General features: G+C 38.3%; 1 protein-coding gene across 1 annotated transcript in view; it reads left to right on the top strand.

Moving 5' to 3' along the window:
- myo10l1 (myosin X, like 1) overlaps window positions 1-20,643 on the top strand; it is a 148,093-nt gene that overhangs the window by 107,269 nt on the left and 20,181 nt on the right. Inside the window, exons 15-34 of the mRNA XM_087256688.1 lie at window positions 809-955; window positions 1,038-1,138; window positions 1,229-1,295; window positions 1,429-1,521; window positions 1,608-1,676; window positions 3,641-3,723; window positions 3,824-3,932; window positions 4,062-4,142; window positions 4,236-4,360; window positions 5,645-5,774; window positions 5,901-6,007; window positions 7,743-8,010; window positions 11,202-11,987; window positions 14,035-14,158; window positions 15,539-15,782; window positions 17,622-17,717; window positions 18,098-18,191; window positions 18,268-18,323; window positions 20,096-20,238; window positions 20,398-20,592. Of these exons, the coding sequence (XP_087112814.1) occupies window positions 809-955; window positions 1,038-1,138; window positions 1,229-1,295; window positions 1,429-1,521; window positions 1,608-1,676; window positions 3,641-3,723; window positions 3,824-3,932; window positions 4,062-4,142; window positions 4,236-4,360; window positions 5,645-5,774; window positions 5,901-6,007; window positions 7,743-8,010; window positions 11,202-11,987; window positions 14,035-14,158; window positions 15,539-15,782; window positions 17,622-17,717; window positions 18,098-18,191; window positions 18,268-18,323; window positions 20,096-20,238; window positions 20,398-20,592 (3,118 nt within the window). The remainder of the gene's footprint in view (window positions 1-808; window positions 956-1,037; window positions 1,139-1,228; window positions 1,296-1,428; window positions 1,522-1,607; window positions 1,677-3,640; window positions 3,724-3,823; window positions 3,933-4,061; window positions 4,143-4,235; window positions 4,361-5,644; window positions 5,775-5,900; window positions 6,008-7,742; window positions 8,011-11,201; window positions 11,988-14,034; window positions 14,159-15,538; window positions 15,783-17,621; window positions 17,718-18,097; window positions 18,192-18,267; window positions 18,324-20,095; window positions 20,239-20,397; window positions 20,593-20,643) is intronic.

The raw sequence follows: 20,643 nt of genomic DNA, 5'->3' as shown, positions 1-20,643 counted from the left end.
TAGAAATACTGAAGCAGCATCTCAAGACATCAGCCAGGAAATTAAAACTTGGCCACAAATAGGTTTTCCAAACAGACCATGACCCTAAGCATACTGACAAATTAGTTAAAATGTGCTTTAACGACAACAGAGTGAATGTTTTGGAGTGGCCATCACAAAGACCTGACCTCAATCCTATAGAAAATGTATGAGCAGAGTTGAAAAAGTTTGCGTGAGCTAAACAGCCAACAAATCTGACTCAGTTACACCAATTCTGTCTGGAGGAATGGGCCAAAATTCCTCCTAACTATTGTAAGAAGCTTGTGGAAGGATCCCCAAAACATTTCACCAAAGTTATACAGTTTAAAAGCAAAACTAAAAAAGACTAGAAATTAATAAAACATTCTCTCAAAAATATCATTATTTTGGCATTTAGCAAATGTAAATCGTTGAGTTAACCCTAACGGACCTAAAATAGTAAACGTTTAGTATAATTTACCATAAGACATTTTTCAAAAAATGGTTATGTTCATTTTTTTAGAGTGCATGTAAACTTCTGGTTTCAACTGTAAATGGCTTGGCTAATACAAGGCTAAACTTGGGCTGTCAATGAAAATCCAATAGACATCTAAGAATAGTCCAAGACTTGACTGGTCATTAAATACATAGGAATGAATGACTACACATGTGACTAATGATGACTAGTCTTGTTTTGGTCTATTCTATAAGATTTTCACTGACAGCCCAAATTTAGACTGGTTTTAGCCAAGACAACTATGTTTATAAAAACAAAAAATGGTCATTTCCTTTTACTGTTTATCATTAACAGGCAATCGATTCCCGGGATTCGGTTGCCATGGCGCTTTATTCTCAGTGCTTCTCGTGGATCATCATGCGGATTAATCAGAAAATAAAGGGCAAAGATAACTTCAAGTCTATAGGAATCCTGGACATCTTTGGCTTTGAGAACTTTGAGGTGCGTCCACAGAGATCACCTGTTCATTCACACACATTATGTGTTTATCGAGCGTTAATTCAAGTGTTTATGTGCTCTGAAGGTCAACCGTTTTGAGCAGTTCAACATTAATTACGCCAATGAGAAACTTCAAGAATATTTCAACAAACACATCTTCTCTTTGGAGCAACTGGAGTACAACAGGTAAACCCATGTGATCTTAACATGCATACTGTATCTCCTAAGAGTTACCTAAACATTTTAAAAGAATGAACAATGAATTGTGTTGTGCAGGGAAGGAATTCATTGGGAAGCCATTGACTGGATGGACAATGCAGAATGTCTGGATCTGATCGAGAAGGTAATTCAAACATGGTCAGCAGTGTGATTATGATTCATTTAGTCATATTATTATACTTGTATTCAACCAGAAGTCAGCTTTATCATTACAGTCGTTCAGTTATGCCCTTATTAATTATATGTTTTTTATGCAGAAATTGGGCATGTTAGCTTTGGTTAATGAGGAGAGCAGATTTCCCAAAGGCACTGACTTCACCTTGCTGGAGAAACTACACGGCAGACACTCTGTGAGTTATATTCTCATTAGAAAGACACAATGAAATTAATCTACGAATGTAAAAAACTGAACACTTGAGGTTGTGTTTTTCCACAGACTAATCCATACTATGTGAAACCCAGACTGGCAGACCATCAGTTCGGGATAAAACATTACGCTGGAGAGGTACATGAAGAGTCTCTCTCTGTCTATCCCTCTGTCTCTTTATGTATCTCTTCGCATATTTACAGTTAGTGCTTGACATATATTGTTTATGATAATATAGTAATTGTTTTAACAATGTGCGAGCCTGTGCTCCTGTTTCCCCCACAGACCAAAGACATGCGGTACAGGTGAATTGGGTTAGCTAAATAGTCCCTAGTGTATGAGTGTGAATGAGTGTGTGTGGATGTTTCTCAGGAATGGGTTGTGGCTGGAAGGGCATGAGCTGCGTAAAAACGTGCTGGATAAGTTGGCGGTTTATTCCGCTGTTGTGACCCCGGATTAATAAAGGGGCTTAGCCGAAAAGACAGTGAATGAATGAATAAATACCACAAAACTACTTGATGGTGTGTATTATTTAAAAAATTGAATAAGTTTGCTTTACATTCCTATCTCTAAATGGACAACTCTGGACAACTTTTATGGTTTAGTCATTTTGCTCGATTGTGAACAGTAATATTCTGTAACGAAACAGACCAGGGGTCCGTTCTTCATACGTGGATTACTCAATATGCTGGATTTGGATGTTGAGGATTTGACACGATCCAGGATTGTTTCGTTCTTCAAAACTCATCTGAGACTTGTTGTCATAGTAACAGTTCTGGTAGCTCAAACCTGCGTAGGAGCAGGTTCATTTCATATAAACAGGATTAGATTAGGTCAGTTCAAGCAAAGATAATACTGAAAGTATGAACCAAATACTAATATTTTCTTACAGTAGTTATATACCCTTGGGAAAATAGTATATATATATATATATATATATATATATATATATATATATATATATATATATATATATATAATTTTTACTATATATATATATAAAGTTTAAAATAAAAATAAAACTTATACAATCTGCACTCCAAAATAAAAGTAAAGGACTGCCACCTGGGGGTTCAAAGAGAAAATTATTGATATGAACTTTTTAGATGCAAATGCTTACATGCACAATATTCGACTTTTTTTTTTTAAAAAAAGGATAATAATTTATGCAGTCATGCACGTGTTTTGATCACTAATATGCTAGTGATTTATACCTTTACCCATATCAAAATGCTTTTTTGATGCAAAATTAATTTATAACAGTTATACAGTTATTCCTTACACCTAATAAACAAACATGAGTAGGCCTAGGCTACTATAATAAAGAAAATCTTTTCTAAATGTAGAACTAAATACATTGATATGCATTAAAATACGTGATGAATACTTTTAACACATGAAAGTGTAAAGCCTGAAGCCCACAACAAATGTGTAGTTATTGCGTATCATATTTAACAAACCGTTTACTGCTAATTTGATGTAATTTTGCTCACATGGATAATTGAATATTAATCAGATGATGTAATTATGCTGCTGTGCTGTCAGCCAATCGGTGCATTGCTGATCATGATTTCGAGGATCGATAGATCTGTTCTTCACAACATACGCAGCGATCTCAGATCAGTTCATCCAGGCATTTAAATCTGATTCACGAACTTGTTTGAAGAACCAAATTAGTCATCAAGATTAAAAGATCCAGGATCTGCCAACTTATCTTAGATCATTTAAGCGAGGTGAGAAGAACGGACCCCTGGAGCAACGTATTTGTAGACACAAAATTCTTATTTTTTTTTGTTTGTTTGTTTTTTGGTTCACCAATGAAAGTAGATCCAAACTACACTGTAAAAAATGTTGGGTTCCACTCCATTCCTTCATGTTGTCCCAATCCAAATCAATTTAGTTAACTTTTGTTAATTGAGTGTTTAAGTGTTAAATTTAAGTAGATTAAACATAAAACTGTAAGGTTTTCCTCCAAAAACAGTAAGAATTGTGTTGTTTTAACTCATTTTAAATATATAGTTTGAACAAGAACAAGTCGTTTTTTTGTTTCAGTATGTCTGTCTGTGTTTATAAACTTTATATACTTTTTCTCCTTTTTATAGGTCTTGTATGATGTAAGGGGGATTTTAGAGAAAAACAGAGACACATTTAGAGATGATATATTGAACATGCTGAAGGATAGCAGGTAGGACATAAATGCACAACGCACACACACACACACATGCTTGTGTATGCAGTTTATCCGACACATCATTTAACCTGTGCGTTATTCTGAATGTGTGCAGGCTGGATTTCATCTATGACTTGTTTGAGCAAGTGAGCAGCAGAAATAACGAGGAGACCTTGAAGATGGGCACGGCCAGAAAAAAGCCCACCGTCAGCTCTCAGTTCAGAGTGAGAAATAACTCCCATAATAAGACATTTACCTTAATAATACACCTACAATTGAATGCTGCATTTCAAACAATCAGTCATAAACTGTCCGTTCTGTTTTGTCAGTGATTTGATTTTTCTGCTCCTCAGGACTCTCTTCATTCCCTAATGGCCACTCTCAGTGTGTCCAACCCCTTCTTTGTGCGTTGCATCAAACCAAACATGGACAAAGTGAGAGCAGTTACATCACCCAATAACAACCGCATGCCATTCAACACGAGTCATACAGTACATTTTATGCCCTTGGTATTTTCTCTTGAATAGACACCAAACAAGTTTGACCCAGAAGTGGTTCTTAATCAGCTGCGGTACTCTGGCATGCTGGAGACAGTGAAGATTCGCAGAGCCGGATTCCCTGTCAGACGCACATTTAAAGACTTCTTCACCAGGTGAGTGTTCTAAAACATGGACTGTTGACATGATGTTGCATTTTTACTGTCGCACATGACAAGAATGAATATATTTTGTGTCATCATCATTTACCACAGAACTGCCACTCAATGGATATTCTCTTTTTTTCGGATCATTCTCTGTAAACACTAGAGATGGTTGTGCATGAAAATCCCAGTAGATCAGCAGTTTCTGAAATACTCAGACCAGCGTGTATGGCACCAACAACCATGCCACATTCAAAGTCACTTAGGGTGCTTTCACACCTACACTTTTGTTTCGGAACGTGTCTCAATTGCCCAGTTAGCGCGGTTCGTTTGGCATATGTGAACAGGGCAATCGCGCACTGTTCCGCGCCAAAGTAATCGCTCCGAGATCGCTTGAATGAGGTGGTCTCGGCTCGATTGAAACGAACCGTGGAGCGGTTTGATTGCAGTGAGAAAGCGATCCGATCCAAGCGCGGTTATATCACAGTGTTTTGTGAATATGTAATAGGCATACGGCAATATGAAGAGAGATATATGAGCATGGCGGGAAGTTTCCCGAGTCTCCGGATGCCCGCAAACGAGTGATGATCTCCCGGTAATCTCGCGTCTCCCTCCCGGTCCTCAAATAGGCTACGTCGCGCACCCTTCTCACCCCTCCCCACCGCATCTCTCCTCAGACACATCGCGCTCGCACCCTGTCAATCACCACCAAACCACCACCTCTCCTGACAGCTTAGCGGGACACTGCAAAATAAACCCTGACACTCTGACCAATGTAAGGAGAGTTTACTCGCACGTGACTTGTTTTAGCTCTTTTGGTCCGATTAGAAACTTTGCAGTGTGAAAGCGAACCGCTCCAAGAGCAAAGAGCAACAATGTAACATTTGTAATCTGTTTCGGAACAACTGAATCGATTCACAGGTGTGAAAGCACCCTTAAATCCCCTTTCTTCCCCATTCTGATGGTCGGTTTGAACTGCAACAGACCGTCTTGAGCATGTCTAAAACCCTAAATGCATTGAGTTGCTGCCATGTGATTGGCTGATTAGAAATTTGCTTAACAAGCAGTTGTTAAGACAGGTGTACCTAATAAAGTGGCCGGTAAGTGTAAATTTCAGTAAAAAAGAAAAAACTTTTAAATAAGTTTAGTGACTTCTTATATTTTTTCATTATATAATATTTTCAACATCAAACTACATAAATATGTAATGTTTTCTTCAAAAATGGTGTTTTATAAAAACTGCGTGAGGTTTTCATTGGCTGAGGTTTTCGAGACTTTTGTGGTTGTGTGCATCAGGTATAAGATAATTCTAAAGGAGAAGGAAAAAGCAGCTGTGGCTTCCAATGGAGATGACAAAAAGAAGAGCACGGATTTGCTGACAATCCACGACAAGACCAAGAAAGAGTGGCAGTTTGGGAAAACCAAGGTAAATGCATGTTTCTTTATATCTGTTCTTAATCAAAGGCTTCTTTTCAGTCTTTGAGGTAAAAGTAAACAAGTGCTCTTACATTGTTTTGATGGCACTAAGCTGTGATAATCTTTGAACCCTTAGGTTTTCCTAAAGGAAACCCTGGAACAGAAGCTGGAGAAGCAGAGAGATGAAGTGCGAAGCAAAGCTGGCCTGATCATACGAGCATACCTTCTAAGATATATTGCAAGGTGTGTGAATTTCCTGTGTTTTGCACATAATTATGTAGTTTACATTTGCTATATTTGCAGAAAAGGTTTATTACACACATTTCTTTGAATTTGGTTTTTAATGCGATGAGGTACTATAGCTCAGTGGTTAGCACTGTCGCTTCGCAGCATGAAGGTCACCAGTTCGAGTCCCTGCTGGGCCAGTTGGTGTTTCTGTGTGGAGTTTGCATTTTATACTTTTGTTTGTGTGGGTTTCCTTCGGGTGCTCCGGTTTCCCCCACAGACCAAAGGCATGCACTATATGTGAATTGGATGAACTAAATTGGTCGTAGTGTATGAGTTTGTGTAAATGCCAGAGTGTATGGAAGTGTAAGTCTCCACTTTCCTTACTAATTTGCAATTCCCTCTCTGACCCCTATTCCTAGCACTTACCCCTAGCACTTATTCATTGTTGCTTTTATATTTGTGTAAATTGCTTCCTTGTCCTCATTTGTAAGTTGCTTTGGATAAAAGCGTCTGCTAAGTGACTAAATGTAAATGTATGGGTGTTTCCCAGTGCTGGTTTGCAGCTGGAAGGGCATCCACTGTGTAAAACATATGCCAGAATGGTTGGCGGCTCATTCCCCTGTGGCTACCTCTGATAAATAAGGGGCTGAGTAAAAGGAAAATGAATGAATGAATGGATTTTATTGTCACGTGGCTCTTCAAAGCAGTTTCTGATTTATCTATATGTTCATTTAGCCATCTTGTCATGCTATATCACATTTTGATTTCGCTAAAGTTATGCCCAGATTATAGTTTTTCACAAAGAATTATAGAAAACAAGAAGTCTCTTATGTTCACAAAGGCGGCATTTATTTGATCAAAATACTGTCATTTTGAGAGTCATTGCTCAGTGTACATTACTTCAGTGTCACCTGACTGTTCAGAAATCATTCTAAAATGCTACTTGGTGCTTCAGAACACTCTTTCATTAATAATAATGATGAAAAACTTGTGATCAGAGGTAAAGCAGAGACTTTTTTTAAAAGTGTGGTCTCCTTTCAGAGTGTTTGGAAATATGACTAATTTAATATTCAATTAAATAATATGGTGTTTTTTATTATTATTATTTTAATGTATTTATTTTTATTATATACACACATGCACATTTCATTCATTCATTTTCTTTTCAGCTTAGTCCCTTTTTAATCCCTTTTTAATGAACTGCCAACTTATCCAGCGGATGCCCTTCCAACTGCAATCCGTCACTGGGAAACATCCATACCCACTTATTCACACACATACACTACGAACAATTTAGCTAATTCAATTCACCTATAGTGCATGTCTTTGGACTTCTGGGGGAAACCGGAGCACCCAGAGGAAATCCAGCTGAGGCTCAAACCAGCGATCTTCTTGCTGTGAGACGAGCTGCTACCCAACTGTGCCTCCGTGTCGCCAATAATGGTTCCAATATTTTAACATATAGTTTGAATAAATGGCATAATTTTTTTTTAAATCCAAACTTGAATATCATATACTGTGTGTGATTTGCACAAATTAGCTTATATCAGATTTCTGTATGAGCCGTCACACATCCTAATTTGCACTAGGCAGTGTTTAAAAGAATAAAATCTTTAGTTCTACACTAGCAGATGCACAGTATACCAAGGAATTTATGAAAACACAACTTATGATTACAGACCCTTTCTATTATATGTGTAAATGCTTAATATTTACCTATTGGCTGACAATGACATGACACTCATTACAGAAAGGACTTTAAGAAGGCTCTGGAGAGCATTGTGACCATCCAGAAGAACTACCGCACTCATCTCTATCGACGGAGGTTTCAGCGGAAACGCTCTGCTGCGCTGGTCCTTCAGAAGCACAGGAGAGGGCAAGTGGCAAGAGGAGTCTGCCGTAAACTACGAGACGAGAAGAAGAAGAGAGAGGAGGAGGAAAGGAAAAAGAAAGAGGAGCAGGAGAAGAAAACAGAGGGAGATCGTGAAAAGAAAAATGAAGAGGAAGACGAGGCTGAGGTAAGTGATTTTAATGTTTCTTTTAAAGGGCACCTATGATGAAAATCGTCATTAGGAAGCTGTTTGGACAGAACTGTGTGTAGGTACAGTGTGTCCGCAGTCTTATTGGAGTGATAGAAACACTATAAGTGTCTTTTTGTTAGAATAGGATCCCCAAATTGATTGACAGCCGTGTTTTAACATGTCTCCATAGTAACTCTTATAATTATATGTACAAGACAGGACATGTGCAAAGCAACCGGGATTAAAAGATCTGTTCAGCTCTCTGTGTTCAGCAGCACCACAAGAATGAGTTTTACAAGTTTAAAATGTTTCTAAAACAGTGCATGTTTGTAATAAAGACAGTAAAATTGCTGTAATTCATCACCACAGCTTCTTGTCAGTACAATTATAAAAGAAGACGCTTCAATCCCGGTTCATGGACTTAAATCAGGTTTATTTTGTACATGAACATAACGGATATCCATACAGCAGTGGACATAAACATGTATCCTGTCACATTTGCCATGCTAAAACTGTGCAAAGCTAAACGCCCGTGTGTGTGTGTGTGTGTGTGTGTGTGTGTGTGTGTGAACTCTATAACTACATTTTGTTTGACTCATCTTTGCAGAAAGGCTTGAATTAACTCAAATCAAATACATCAAATAACCATTGGGAAAGTTCTTAATGCAGTAAAGTAGATTGCTTCATTGTTGTCTGTCATTGTGCTACTTATATACGAGACACAGCAGGAGGAGCTACACCCATCATAGCAATAGTGAGAAATCTCTTTAGCTCTGACATGCACGTCGGAACTGTGGCTGGGAGAACCAGCTCATGTCCATGAAAGGCACAGGCAACAAATATAGCTACATCCAATTTCCAATATACACAAAGGTATAATAAATAATCTGATGGGTATTTTGAGCTGAAAATTTACAGGCACATTCTGGAGACACAAAAGACAAAATTTTTAAAAGGAGTAAAATGGGTGCCCTTTAAATTCCATGCATGCCAGCTGTTTATGTATTTTAAGGCAAAATAACCTTGAAGTCACCATTACTGTATGTAATTAGTGTTCTGTTTGGTAAGGTGTTATTTTTTCAAAGTAGATTTAGCAAGTGATCATCATTTTTTAAGTTTGTCTCAGCTTTCTTCAAACTTTGAAACTAAATATGCGATATATTTGTTCACCTAAGCTAGAGCTGCACGATTAATGGAAAAAGATCTCAATTCATCCCCCTAGACAATCTTAATCCAGCATTTCTATGATTCTGCCAATCATATTTTCAAGTTCAGGAGAGAAGCAAAGGCGGCTGCACGAGTCTTTTTATTGTTTCACATACGTGGCTCAGTGACATGGACACCTCCAAATGGTGTTAAAAGAGTCACATACTGTATTGATAAGATACAATTCACCTAATATTGTCATTTTTATCCTCATATAATGCTGTATTCGCGGTCGGGAAATCACACGTGACGTGAACTGCTGACCATGAGCTGTTACCACAGAGAGGGTGGGCACACCCTACTTGCATACTTACATAGGTTGTGAAAAACAGGTGATAAAGTTGTAAATAATATTCAGTTTGTGGCACAGAGTGATCATTTGAGAGGCGGGCGCGAAGTATATACAGTACTTAGCAGTGAAAATGAAACCGAAAGCGTGCACACCATTTAAATCAGTGGTCCCCAACCTTTTTCTAACTGCGGACCGGTCAACGCTTGACAATTTTACTACAGACCGGGGGGTTGAAATAATAATAATAATAATAAAATGAATCCACTGTGTACTCATGGAACTTTATTAGCACATTGCTCCAACATTACAATGCTATTATAACATTAGGAAGTAATAACTTTATTAACACATCGCTCCAACAATATAACATATTAAAACATCAAAAACTGTCCGTAACGCTAAATGAGTGGGAGCCCTGAGCTTGTTTCTTTCTAACGAGATGGTCCCATCTGGGGATAATTTCAGACAAAAGCTCCTTTTACACATACACACCTTTCCGGAAAATTAGTAAACGCAGAAGGAAGATTGTCGGAAAGAGCGCGTGCACATCTAGAACGTACTGACGTGAGACATCTGCTTTAGCCAACCAGAACAGTCAGACGCATTCACGTCCGTGCGGTTTATGAGAATAAAAGCTTTTGAATATTTTTCCAGACACATTTAGGTGCTAGAAATTAGGCAGATAACATTTATATGTTCATCTTAATACCAACGGTGTAAATAATTAACGATTAGATGCTTATGATAAGCTGTTGTTTGATTACCTTCAAGACTTTTTCAAACAGCCCTTGAGCGCCTGCCCTGCACACACACATATCATGCAAGTCCAGTATGCTTCTGTTCACGCGCCGTCCCCACAAATCCAGGTTGGCTTTAAATGCAAAATCTGCCAACTTAAAGATAATTAATTCTTGTGCGGCTCGGTACTGTTTGATCCGCGGCCCGGGGGTTGGGGACCACTGATTTAAATAATCATATCGCATTTTAGAGTTATGATTGCGACAAGCATTTGAATTTTTTTTCTTTCATAGCAAACACACAGTTGTGCATGAAAATAAATGTTTAATGTCAGTAAAACTACTCTAGCCTATATAATGTTGATTTTACCAGTGAATAAAAGGGTCTAATAATGTTGTCAATGACAGATTGCAAGCATATATCAAAAACATAATTCAACATCAGTATTATTTTAAGTACAATAGAATTAATTATAAAAAACAAGTAAACCTACACATAATGTTATTGTTGTTTTACCATATGTTTGAGAAAAAACAATTATAATTGCGACTCATATTAACCTTTATTTTACATCTACAGAATCGTGAGAAAATCGTGATCTTTATTTTAAGCAAAAAAAACGCATTTCTTATTTTAGCCAGAATCGTGCAGCTCTTAGCTAAGCTTGAACAAATTCATTATACTGTAATTTTGCTGTCACACTGCATTCTCTTTTATATGTAAATTTCTAACACACAAAAATAATTCTTTGATAAATTATCATTTATTTCATATAGATGGATACACTGTATATATAGACACAACCTGTCATTCTATAGACTTCTTTTCAAGCGCATAGACATGGAGTCTAAAATCCTTTCAGAGTTGCAGACAGGTGGTGTCAAGGTGTTTATACGGTTATTTTTCTCTAAACAGTGTTTCTATTTCTTCCCTCAAACCTGGCATCCTTTAGTCTCCACGCACTGTTGAGGAGGATACCCGCCAGATGGAGGAAATCTTGCGTTTGGAGCGAGAGATTGAGATTCTGCAGAAGAAAAGAGAAGACAGTGTGTCCACGCTTTGTGAGAGCTCCAAACAGGAACTCCGCTTGCGCCGTGATGCCGAGGTCCTGCGACAGAAAAAAGCAGCATCTCGTGTGGCCACTGAATTCCTTGAACTCCTTGACACTGGAGGCCCTGAAGTCATCCCTGGGGATCCTAAACAAGCTGCTTCCAGATCGGCAACAGCCACTGAGGAAGAGGTAGACGAAGGCTTTCACGCAGAGGAAGAGTGCATACCACTTCCAGAGTTCCCTCCGCCAGCAGAAGGTCCAGTGGATCAGGAGATCTTAGCCACTTTACCGCCTCCTCCTGCTGCATTCGCTGAGGGTACGGTGGCTCCATCAGCACCCAACGTTCCACCTGGAGCTCCTCCTCCACCTCCTCCTCCTCCACCTCCTCCTCTTCCTGGCGAAACCAAAAAGGAAGAGGGCAAGCCTGAGGAGGCTAAAACAGATAAAGAGGTGGATGGGAAAAAGGAAGGTGAGGATGTGGACCGCACCAGCAGGCTGACGGCAGCAGAGTCTCTGCCGGACACCGAGGAACCCATCTACAGTGTACCAGGGGATGGAGAGTCAGACTACGACCAAGATGATCTGGAGGATGGGCAGAGCAGCATTGCAGCGACGGACGGAGAACATGCACGCAAGTCCACCTGCACCAACGCAAGCCAGGAATCCTACAACCGCAGCTCAGATTCAGTACGTTACACAAAGACTATGGGTCTGACAACAATCATTCTTAAAGCTTAAGGTGGACGCAATATGTGCATTTTCAAACTTGTAAGATTGTTTGCTCTTTTGGCTTAAAAGCTGCTTGCGAATTCGCAAACTAGCTGAGTAGGTACTGCAATTTAATTTAAGTTTACTTCACGACAGGTAGATATGTATGTTCTATAGCAGGAGTGCCAAACCCTGTTCCTGGAGATCTTTCTTTCTGCAGAGTTCTTGATTAAACACACCTTTCTGTAATTACCAAGAACTCCTTCAGATCTGAATTAGTTGGTAAGTTGTTTCTTAACAGGGTTGGAGCTGAATTCTGCTGGAAGAAAGATCTCCAGGAACAGAGTTGGGCAACGCTGCTATAGAACATACTTATCTAACAGTCGTGAAGTAAACTTAAATTAAAATGCAGTACCTACTCAGGTAGTAAGTAGATCTCCAGAAACAGGATTGGGCACCCCTGTTCCTGTATTGCTGACTCCGCAATCTAATACTTCCATACTATATAGTTTGTTAAAAAAACAGTATGTGAGCCAAATAGTATGTCCAAATTCATAGAATTTGAAAAACAGTATGCGAGAAGTACCTACTACTTTCGGCAAGATTCTGAAGTGCACATCCGATGGATGATACACTATCCCATGATGCCACATGAGAGAATTCATGAATGGGAATGAAGCAACGCAGCTGACTCAGGTAGGTTACGTGATTATAACAAGTGGTGGATGTAGTACTCTCGAGTTCCATTCATGCTACTCACACTCATACTATACAGAACGTGCTTTTCTAACAGTCGTGTAGTAAATTCACATTCAAATGTAGTACCTACTGGGTAGCAGGAGATTTCGGATGCAGCATATGAATGTGAGTTGTTTAAATGAAATTCAAATGTACATCCATCATTTGATATTACCACATGACCTATCTGTGTACTCCATAATTCATTAAAGTTGTTCTGGAGGGCCGGTGTCCTGCAGAGTTTAGCTCCAACCCTAATTAAACACACCTGAACTAGCTAATCAAGGTCTTACTAGGTATAATTAGAAACTTCCAACCAGGTGTGTTGAGGCCTGCTGCAGCTAAACTCTGCAGGGACACTGACCTCCTAGGACTGAGATTGGTGACCCCTGGTCTACTGCATCGCTTCAATCCCATCAATAAACTCTCTTCTATGGTCTTTACATGGTCCATTAGATGCACACTTCAGAATCTCATCAGAAATAGTAGTTCTTACCAACTGTTAAATGCTATAAATTTAGACATACTACTAGGCTTGCGTACTGTTTTTCACATACTAAGTAGTAGGGAAGTATGTAATTCCGGTCACACCTAATCTGTTACAGTGTTGCATTGCCTTGGTTATGTCTGCAATAATTGAAAGCACATCAATATGTGTTTACAACTACCTAAACAAACCTAACTGTCAGAGTAAATTCATAACAAGAAACACATAATGTGGTATAAATATGGTAAATGAGAGACTGTATCATGCAATATGGCTATTTAAGTGTGGGTTTGCAATATTAATGCAAGTCTACCGCCTTCTAAGTTAAACAGCCAATCACTATTTGGTCTAGTCATGGCATCACTGTGGCTGCAGTTAAAATATAACTTGTATACTGTAAATCCTAGGTCTCAAACTCAATTCCCGAAGGGCCGAAACTCTGCACAGTTTTGCTCCAACCCTAATCAAAAACACCTGATCCAAATAATCAAGGCGTTCTAGACAATTCTTCAACTTCTTCAGCTGTGTTTGAATAGGGTTGGAGCAAAACTGTGCAGAGCTGCAGCCCTCCGGGAATCGAGTTTGAGACCCATGCAATTGCTAGTTTGAAAAATGTTATTTTGACAACAGTTTTGAATTTTCCCCTTTCCAATAGATAGAGTTGGCTCAGAAGTGTTTCCAATATAACTGCTAAGTTAATCTAAATTATGTTTTTCAGGAGCAAAATACTTTTTATGTACAGCTATAATTTATAGCATTGTTTTTATTTCTGAGCATTCACTATGTCCTTGTCTGTATCAGTATGCTGAGAGCGATGATGAGCATGATGGGTACGTGGACACAGATGAAGAGGTGTCCAATGGAAAAGTCAACATCTTGAATGGGAACGGACCTCCATACTTCCACAGTTACCTTTACATGAAGGGTAAGATGTCATACAATAATAATTCAACCAAAATGAAAAATCTGTCATCAGTTACTCATCCTCCATTAGTTTGAGTTTCTTTCTTCTGTTGAACACAAAAGAAGATATTCTGAAGAATGGTGGGAAAAACGCTATTGATTTCCATACACATTTTTGTCCCAACTAGGGATGTCAAGGACTGCTTTTTCCAACATTCTTCATATCTGTTTTATTTATGCTCAACTGAAAAAAGAAATTCAGAAAAGTTCAGAACTACTTGAGTGTTAATAAACGGTAAGGGAATTTTCATTTTTGGGTGAAGAAACCCCTTCACATCATCATATATACAATTTAGAAACCCTTGTTATTAGTGACACCAGTGGCCATTAAGTGAACTGCAGCCAGCAAATGCTCATGCCTTGATGATTTATTTCCTTAATGTACTCACATAGACATCTTTTTGCTTAGAAATAAACATTTTGAAATATCTGTGCAATATTCGTTTATTGATTTTCCTTCGGCTTAGTCCATTATTTATCAGTAGTTGCCACCGCGGAATTCTTTTCCAGCTGCAACCCAGTACTGGTACTAGACTCTCACATTCACACACATACACTGCGGCCAATTTAGTTTATTCAATTCACCTATACCGCATGTCTTTGGACTGGGGGGAAACTGGAACAATCGGAAGAAACCCACGCGAACACGGGAAGAACATGCAAGCCTCACACAGAAATGCACACTGGCCTGGCCGGGACTCTAACCAGCGACCTTCTTGCTGTGAGGCAACAGTGCTAACCAGCGTGTCGCCCCACCTGTGCAATAATATACTGATAATAAAAATCTGGACATTAAGATGCAAATTTTGATAAAGTAAATTAAGTGATGGTGTTGAGAAAGCAGCAGTTAAGAAAGCATCTGATCTTAGCAATATAAATATTTGCACCATTCTGGAATTCTCTGAAACCTGATGACAGAGATAATAAGTTCACACTGTTGGCCTGTTTTTGCGACTAGAGGTTATATGTGACAATGTGAGACTATAGTTTGAATAATTCTGTTTTCTCTGAATCTGTTTTCAAATTGACAGAATACATGTTTTAGCATTATCTGCTTCCTTATAAAAGCATTCATTTCATGTGTCATAAGATAAAAAATTGGCTCTTAGGAGCATGCAAATGTCTAATCACTTTCATTTTCCCAGCAAAAATAGGCCTTTATCTGTCTATAGACTTTCATTGAAATCCTAGGAAGTCAAAGCTTTTATAAGCAGTTGATCAACATTAAAAATGGCAGTTGATACATTATTACATGCTGTATATCTGCTTTATAGTTGTTTCAATGTTGTTATTGACTGTATGAAAGTATAAATCTTCTATGTCTTTTCTATCTTAATCACAGCTGGGTTGATGATCCCATGGCGGAGGCGTTGGTGTGTCCTTAAAGACGAAACCTTCATGTGGTTTCGCTCTAAACAGGAGTCATTGAAGTCAGGCTGGCTGTACAAGAAGGGCGGCGGTCTGTCCACTCTCTCCCGCAGAAACTGGAAGATGCGCTGGTTCGTTCTGCGCGACTCCAAGCTCATGTACTTCGAGAATGACAGCGAGGAGAAGCTGAAAGGAACAATCGACATTCGTGCAGCCAAGTACGTTTCAGAGAAAAGAATTTGAGAGAAAAGAGCTTTAAGCTTATATTAGTCAAATGTATAGGCCTGTTCACACCGGGTCACTTGATTTGTTTTCTCTGATCGGTTATCTGATTTGTAAAATCTCTTCTATTTACATTTTCACATAAATATTTCTCCACTAAATGGATATAATTCCAATCTTTAAATCCAGTGCTTTATCCAAATTTACCTAGGTTACATCAACTAAAGCATCAAATAAATACTAACTACGCCTAAATAAACTCAAGACACATCATTGTATATAATTATCATTATTATTTACTGAAACAAAAGCTTTATATCTTATTTACAGGGTTCCCATGCTTCTTATAAGTACTTGCATATCAGGCATATGGATTCCAGGCCTGCTTAAAAACAAACATAGGTCCTTTAATATGCCTAAATCAAATTTTAAATCAAGTTTGTTTAAGGTTTTATTTAAACAATTGTACTCGATTGTTAACTATAAAACTGAGAAATTATTAAATGTAAATCTTGTACAAAAACACTGACAAATAATGCACATTTTATCGATATTTCAGAAACAGCATTTGAACATTACTAGTGTTGAATAAAAACAAATTTCAAAAAAAGTCCTTAGAACATGACTTTTTAAATCAGTCAACATTTTTTGACATAAATATTAAGTGTAAGTGAAATGTTAAATACAGTCAGGGCTTTATGGTGCTACATATGCTGGGGTATAAATTACAAAGGTGCTTGATTTGAAATTAATGGTGCATTAAAATGTCTTTGAAAGTTCTTGAATTTCCTGTTCATAAAAGCGTGGGAACCCTGTATTCAACATACGAAGGATTTCATACACTCTCAAAAATAAAGGTATGAGAGCTATCTCTGGGGTGGTATTCAAAAGGTACATGTTAGTAACTAAAGGGTCCTTATTTATTCCTCAAGAGTACATACTAGTACAGGGGTGGGCAAATTCAGTCCTGGAGGACCGGTGTCCTGCACAGTTTAGCTCTAACTCTGATCAAACACACCTGCTTATAGATTTCTAGTGATCTTGAAGACACTGATTGGCATGTTCAGGTGTGTTTGATTAGAGATGGAGCTAAACTATGCAGGACACCGGACCTCCAGGACCGAGTTTTCCCACCATTGTACTAGTACATAAAAAGTACAAATGCGTACCTCTTGAAAATTTTAGGTACTAATATACACCTTTGAGGTACCAATATATACATTTTAAGTGCAAATGTGTACCTTTTGAAAAGGTACCACCCCAGGGACCGCTCTCATACCTTTATTTCTAAGAGTGTATGTTGGCTACAGGAGGTTTCTATACTTCACTCGTGTTCCAGTACAACATCAGCACAAAACACTGTCAGTAAGGTGCGTTTTGCGATAACTGTCATTACAGCCTAAATGAAACATAAATTTTGGTCGTACAGATAAACAAAAATGTAAAGAGTTTACTTTGGAAACTAATAAAATGCTGTATTTTTATGTTATTTTTCCTCTCCATTCACAGAGATAAGCTGCTGCAGGTAGTGTGTTGCATCTCTGTAGTTAATTCTGCCATTTGATATTAATTTAACATTTAAATGTATTATTTAATGGTTAATGTCTGGTCAAAAATAGAATGAAAATGGTTTGATTCCTATCCAACTCAAATGGGTTTCGGAGGGCATTTAAACCTGCCCTTTTTACCATCAAAAAAATCACATGAAGTGACCAGGTGTAAACAACCCCTATGACATAAAGACACTTTTTCTAATTGTTGCATGCAACTGATTTAATGCTACTTTTTTTTTTTTTTTTTTAATCCTAACCCCAAATTTCTTCCTCTGTTTTCAGGGAGATAGTGGATAATCATGAGAAGGAGAATGCTCTGAATATTGTGACCGATGAGAGAACGTACCAGGTGTTTGCTGAGTCTCCAGAGGATGCCAGGTATACTGACACCTTTAGTTAGATTTATTAGTTTCCATAAAGAGCGATAACGATATTTATTTCTATATTAGTTGTTAATACTTCCAGATTTAAGAGAATACCCAATCAATGACTGAAGCCTGAAAAATTAGAGGGTCTGTTAAATGGCATGACCTATTTTCGGCTGATAAATTCATTATAGTGAAACATTTGGTACATCTCTAATGTCAACACACTTCTTCCCACTTGATTCCCATTGTTGCACATTACTGCTGTGTGATTGGCTCCTAAATCAATAAAGAGTAAAAAAGTCCAGAGCTTATCATTGTTATTTTTTTGTAACTGCACCAAATGTCTCTCCTTAATCTCCGATCTTTCTTCTGCTCCTTTTTTTTTCTTAGCGGCTGGTTTACCATGTTGAGTCGGGTCCACAATGCCTCCCCAGAGCAGCTGCTGGAGATGTCCCATGAGCAGGCCAACCCAAAGAACGCTGTGGTCAGTGTTCTGACATCTCATGCTCTCTTATTATTAAAACACCTGTTGACAGCTGGTTCTGCTCTCCTTCCCTCAGGGCACACTGGATGTTGGATTGATCGATTCGGTTTGTGCTTCAGACAATCCTGACCGGTGAGTGTGAGAAGATGCCAAATGCAGAAAATTATTAAATAAAAAGAATACAGTCCCCACAGAATAAAATTTGACTATGCTAACCTTGAGCAACACGGTGGCTCAGTGGTTAGCACTGTCCCCTCACAGCAAGAAGGTCGCTGGTCCCACAGTCCCCCAGGTTTGAGAACTGGGTAGCAGCTGGAAGGGCATCTGCTGTGCAAAACATATACTGGATAAATTGGCGGGTCATTCCGCTGTGGTGACCGCTGATGAATAAAGCGACTAAGCCGAAGGAAAATGAATGAATGAATATACTAGCCCTTGGGTTATCTAAATATAAGCTAGTGTGCTTCAAAACTATGACAATATTAACTTGTAAGATATATGCAAAATTCAAAACTGAGGGCTTTATTTTGACGGTCCATGCGCAGAGCGCAAAACGCAGGGCGCAAATGCTTTCAGGGCGTGTCAGGATGCGTTTTTTGCCAATTTAAGGAAATCTGCCTTGAGCCGCGGCGCATGGCCTAAATGGGTTGAGTTTATTTTCTTAATGAGTTATAGGTGTGTTTTGAGAATAAACCAATTAGAGTCTCATCTCCCATTCCCTTTAAGAGTCAGCTGCGTCACGCCAAGAGCGCATTAACTATTTACAGGACGCAAAGTAAGTCTAAGTGGAAAAAAAGAGCATTTCACAAACAAAAAGTTAACAGTTTTTTTAACAGAAAACTGTTAAACAGAGCATCTACTGCGTGAGAATGAGAGATAATGGATCACTTTCACTTTCGCTCTTGGATAGGGAAACCTTTACGCACAGAAATCAATTAGTCTATAAATAAATACTTTTGTTTAAGCGCAAATATTCGTTTCAAAACTATTTCTAAATTCAGTTCTAATTTCCAGCAAACGAATAAATGAATAATAATAGCAAAATGTGCTCAAAAACCTGAGTTATATCCTAAAACACATGATGTGCCCCATATGGTCTACAACCTGACAGGTGGGCAAATCTAAGCTTGTTTTTAATAAAACAAATATAAATATGGATATATTAAATAATACTGCTAATAATAATAACATTATACAAAAGCAAATTGTTATGAATGAACTGAAAAAGCCTCCCAAGATGAAGAAGACATAAAAGCAGTGGTTTTTCATATTTATGTAGGCTAGAAAATAATGTTTTGTAATATTTTAATCCTTTATATTTATATTCTATATCTATTCTTATTATATACTATATATATATATATATATATATATATATATATATATATATATATATATATATATATATATATCCTTAATATTTACATTTTTTCATATATAAAGATATTTGCCTATTGCTCTCTTGTGCGTATTAAGCAGTGCGTAAGCGAGGCGCAACTCTGCGTCGGAGTTTAGACCGGGTTTGTTTTGGTCTAATGAAAAATCTATTATAGTTTCTCAAAATAGCAACGCGCCAGCGGTCCGCCTCAGAACGCCTTCCTTTTTAGACCAGAACGCCTGTGGGCGCACAAATGAGCGCTAATGCATTTGCTATTTAAACAGCGTAGCGCAACTCCTCAGAACGACTCTTGCGCCAAGCTGAAACTACCAAAAGACTACTGCGCCGCACCTTGTGACACACTGCGCCAGGTGTATGATAGGGCCCTGAGTCTCTCACTTCTGCTAATACAGACAGTAATATGCAAACAGTGATAAGGATAGACTGCCCAACAGTTATTGTTACTGCCCAAACTCTAAATATAACCATTTTTTGTGATGCTAACACCATGTTTTCCTCCAATCAGGCCCAACTCCTTTGTCATCATCACAGCCAATCGTGTGATCCACTGTAACTCAGACCTGCCAGAAGAGATGCATCACTGGATCAGCCTGCTGCAAAAACCCAAAGGAGACTCGAAGAGCGATGGACAAGAGTTCCTGGTCAGAGGTGTGACATTCATCTTCAAGTTTGAAACTTTTAGAAACCAAACCTAAAAGTAAACTGTGTTTGATTTAGTTCTGAAAGATTCCCATATGAGCATTTAGATGAACTCAATATGATTGTGTGTATATTTTAGATGCTGTAAATGTTGCTTTTGTGACACAGGATGGCTCCACAAGGAGATGAAGGCGGGAGCCAAGAGTTCTGCTCTTAAACTGAAAAAGCGCTGGTTTGTCTTGACGCATAATTCTCTGGACTATTACAAGTCTTCTGAACGTAATGCATCCAAGATGGGGACTCTGGTTCTAAACAGCCTGTGCTCTGTGGTCCAACCTGAGGAGAAGAAGTTTAAAGAGACTGGTATGGCTACTTATTAAGTCTGTTACAAGATGTATGGTATATGGTTTACAG

Source organism: Danio rerio, chromosome 6, assembly GCF_052040795.2.
Source record: "Danio rerio strain M-AB ecotype USA chromosome 6, GRCz13ab, whole genome shotgun sequence".
Taxonomy (NCBI): Eukaryota; Metazoa; Chordata; class Actinopteri; order Cypriniformes; family Danionidae; genus Danio; species Danio rerio.
The sequence above is the reverse complement of the archived record's forward strand: the minus strand, read 5'-3'. Positions and strand labels throughout refer to the sequence as shown.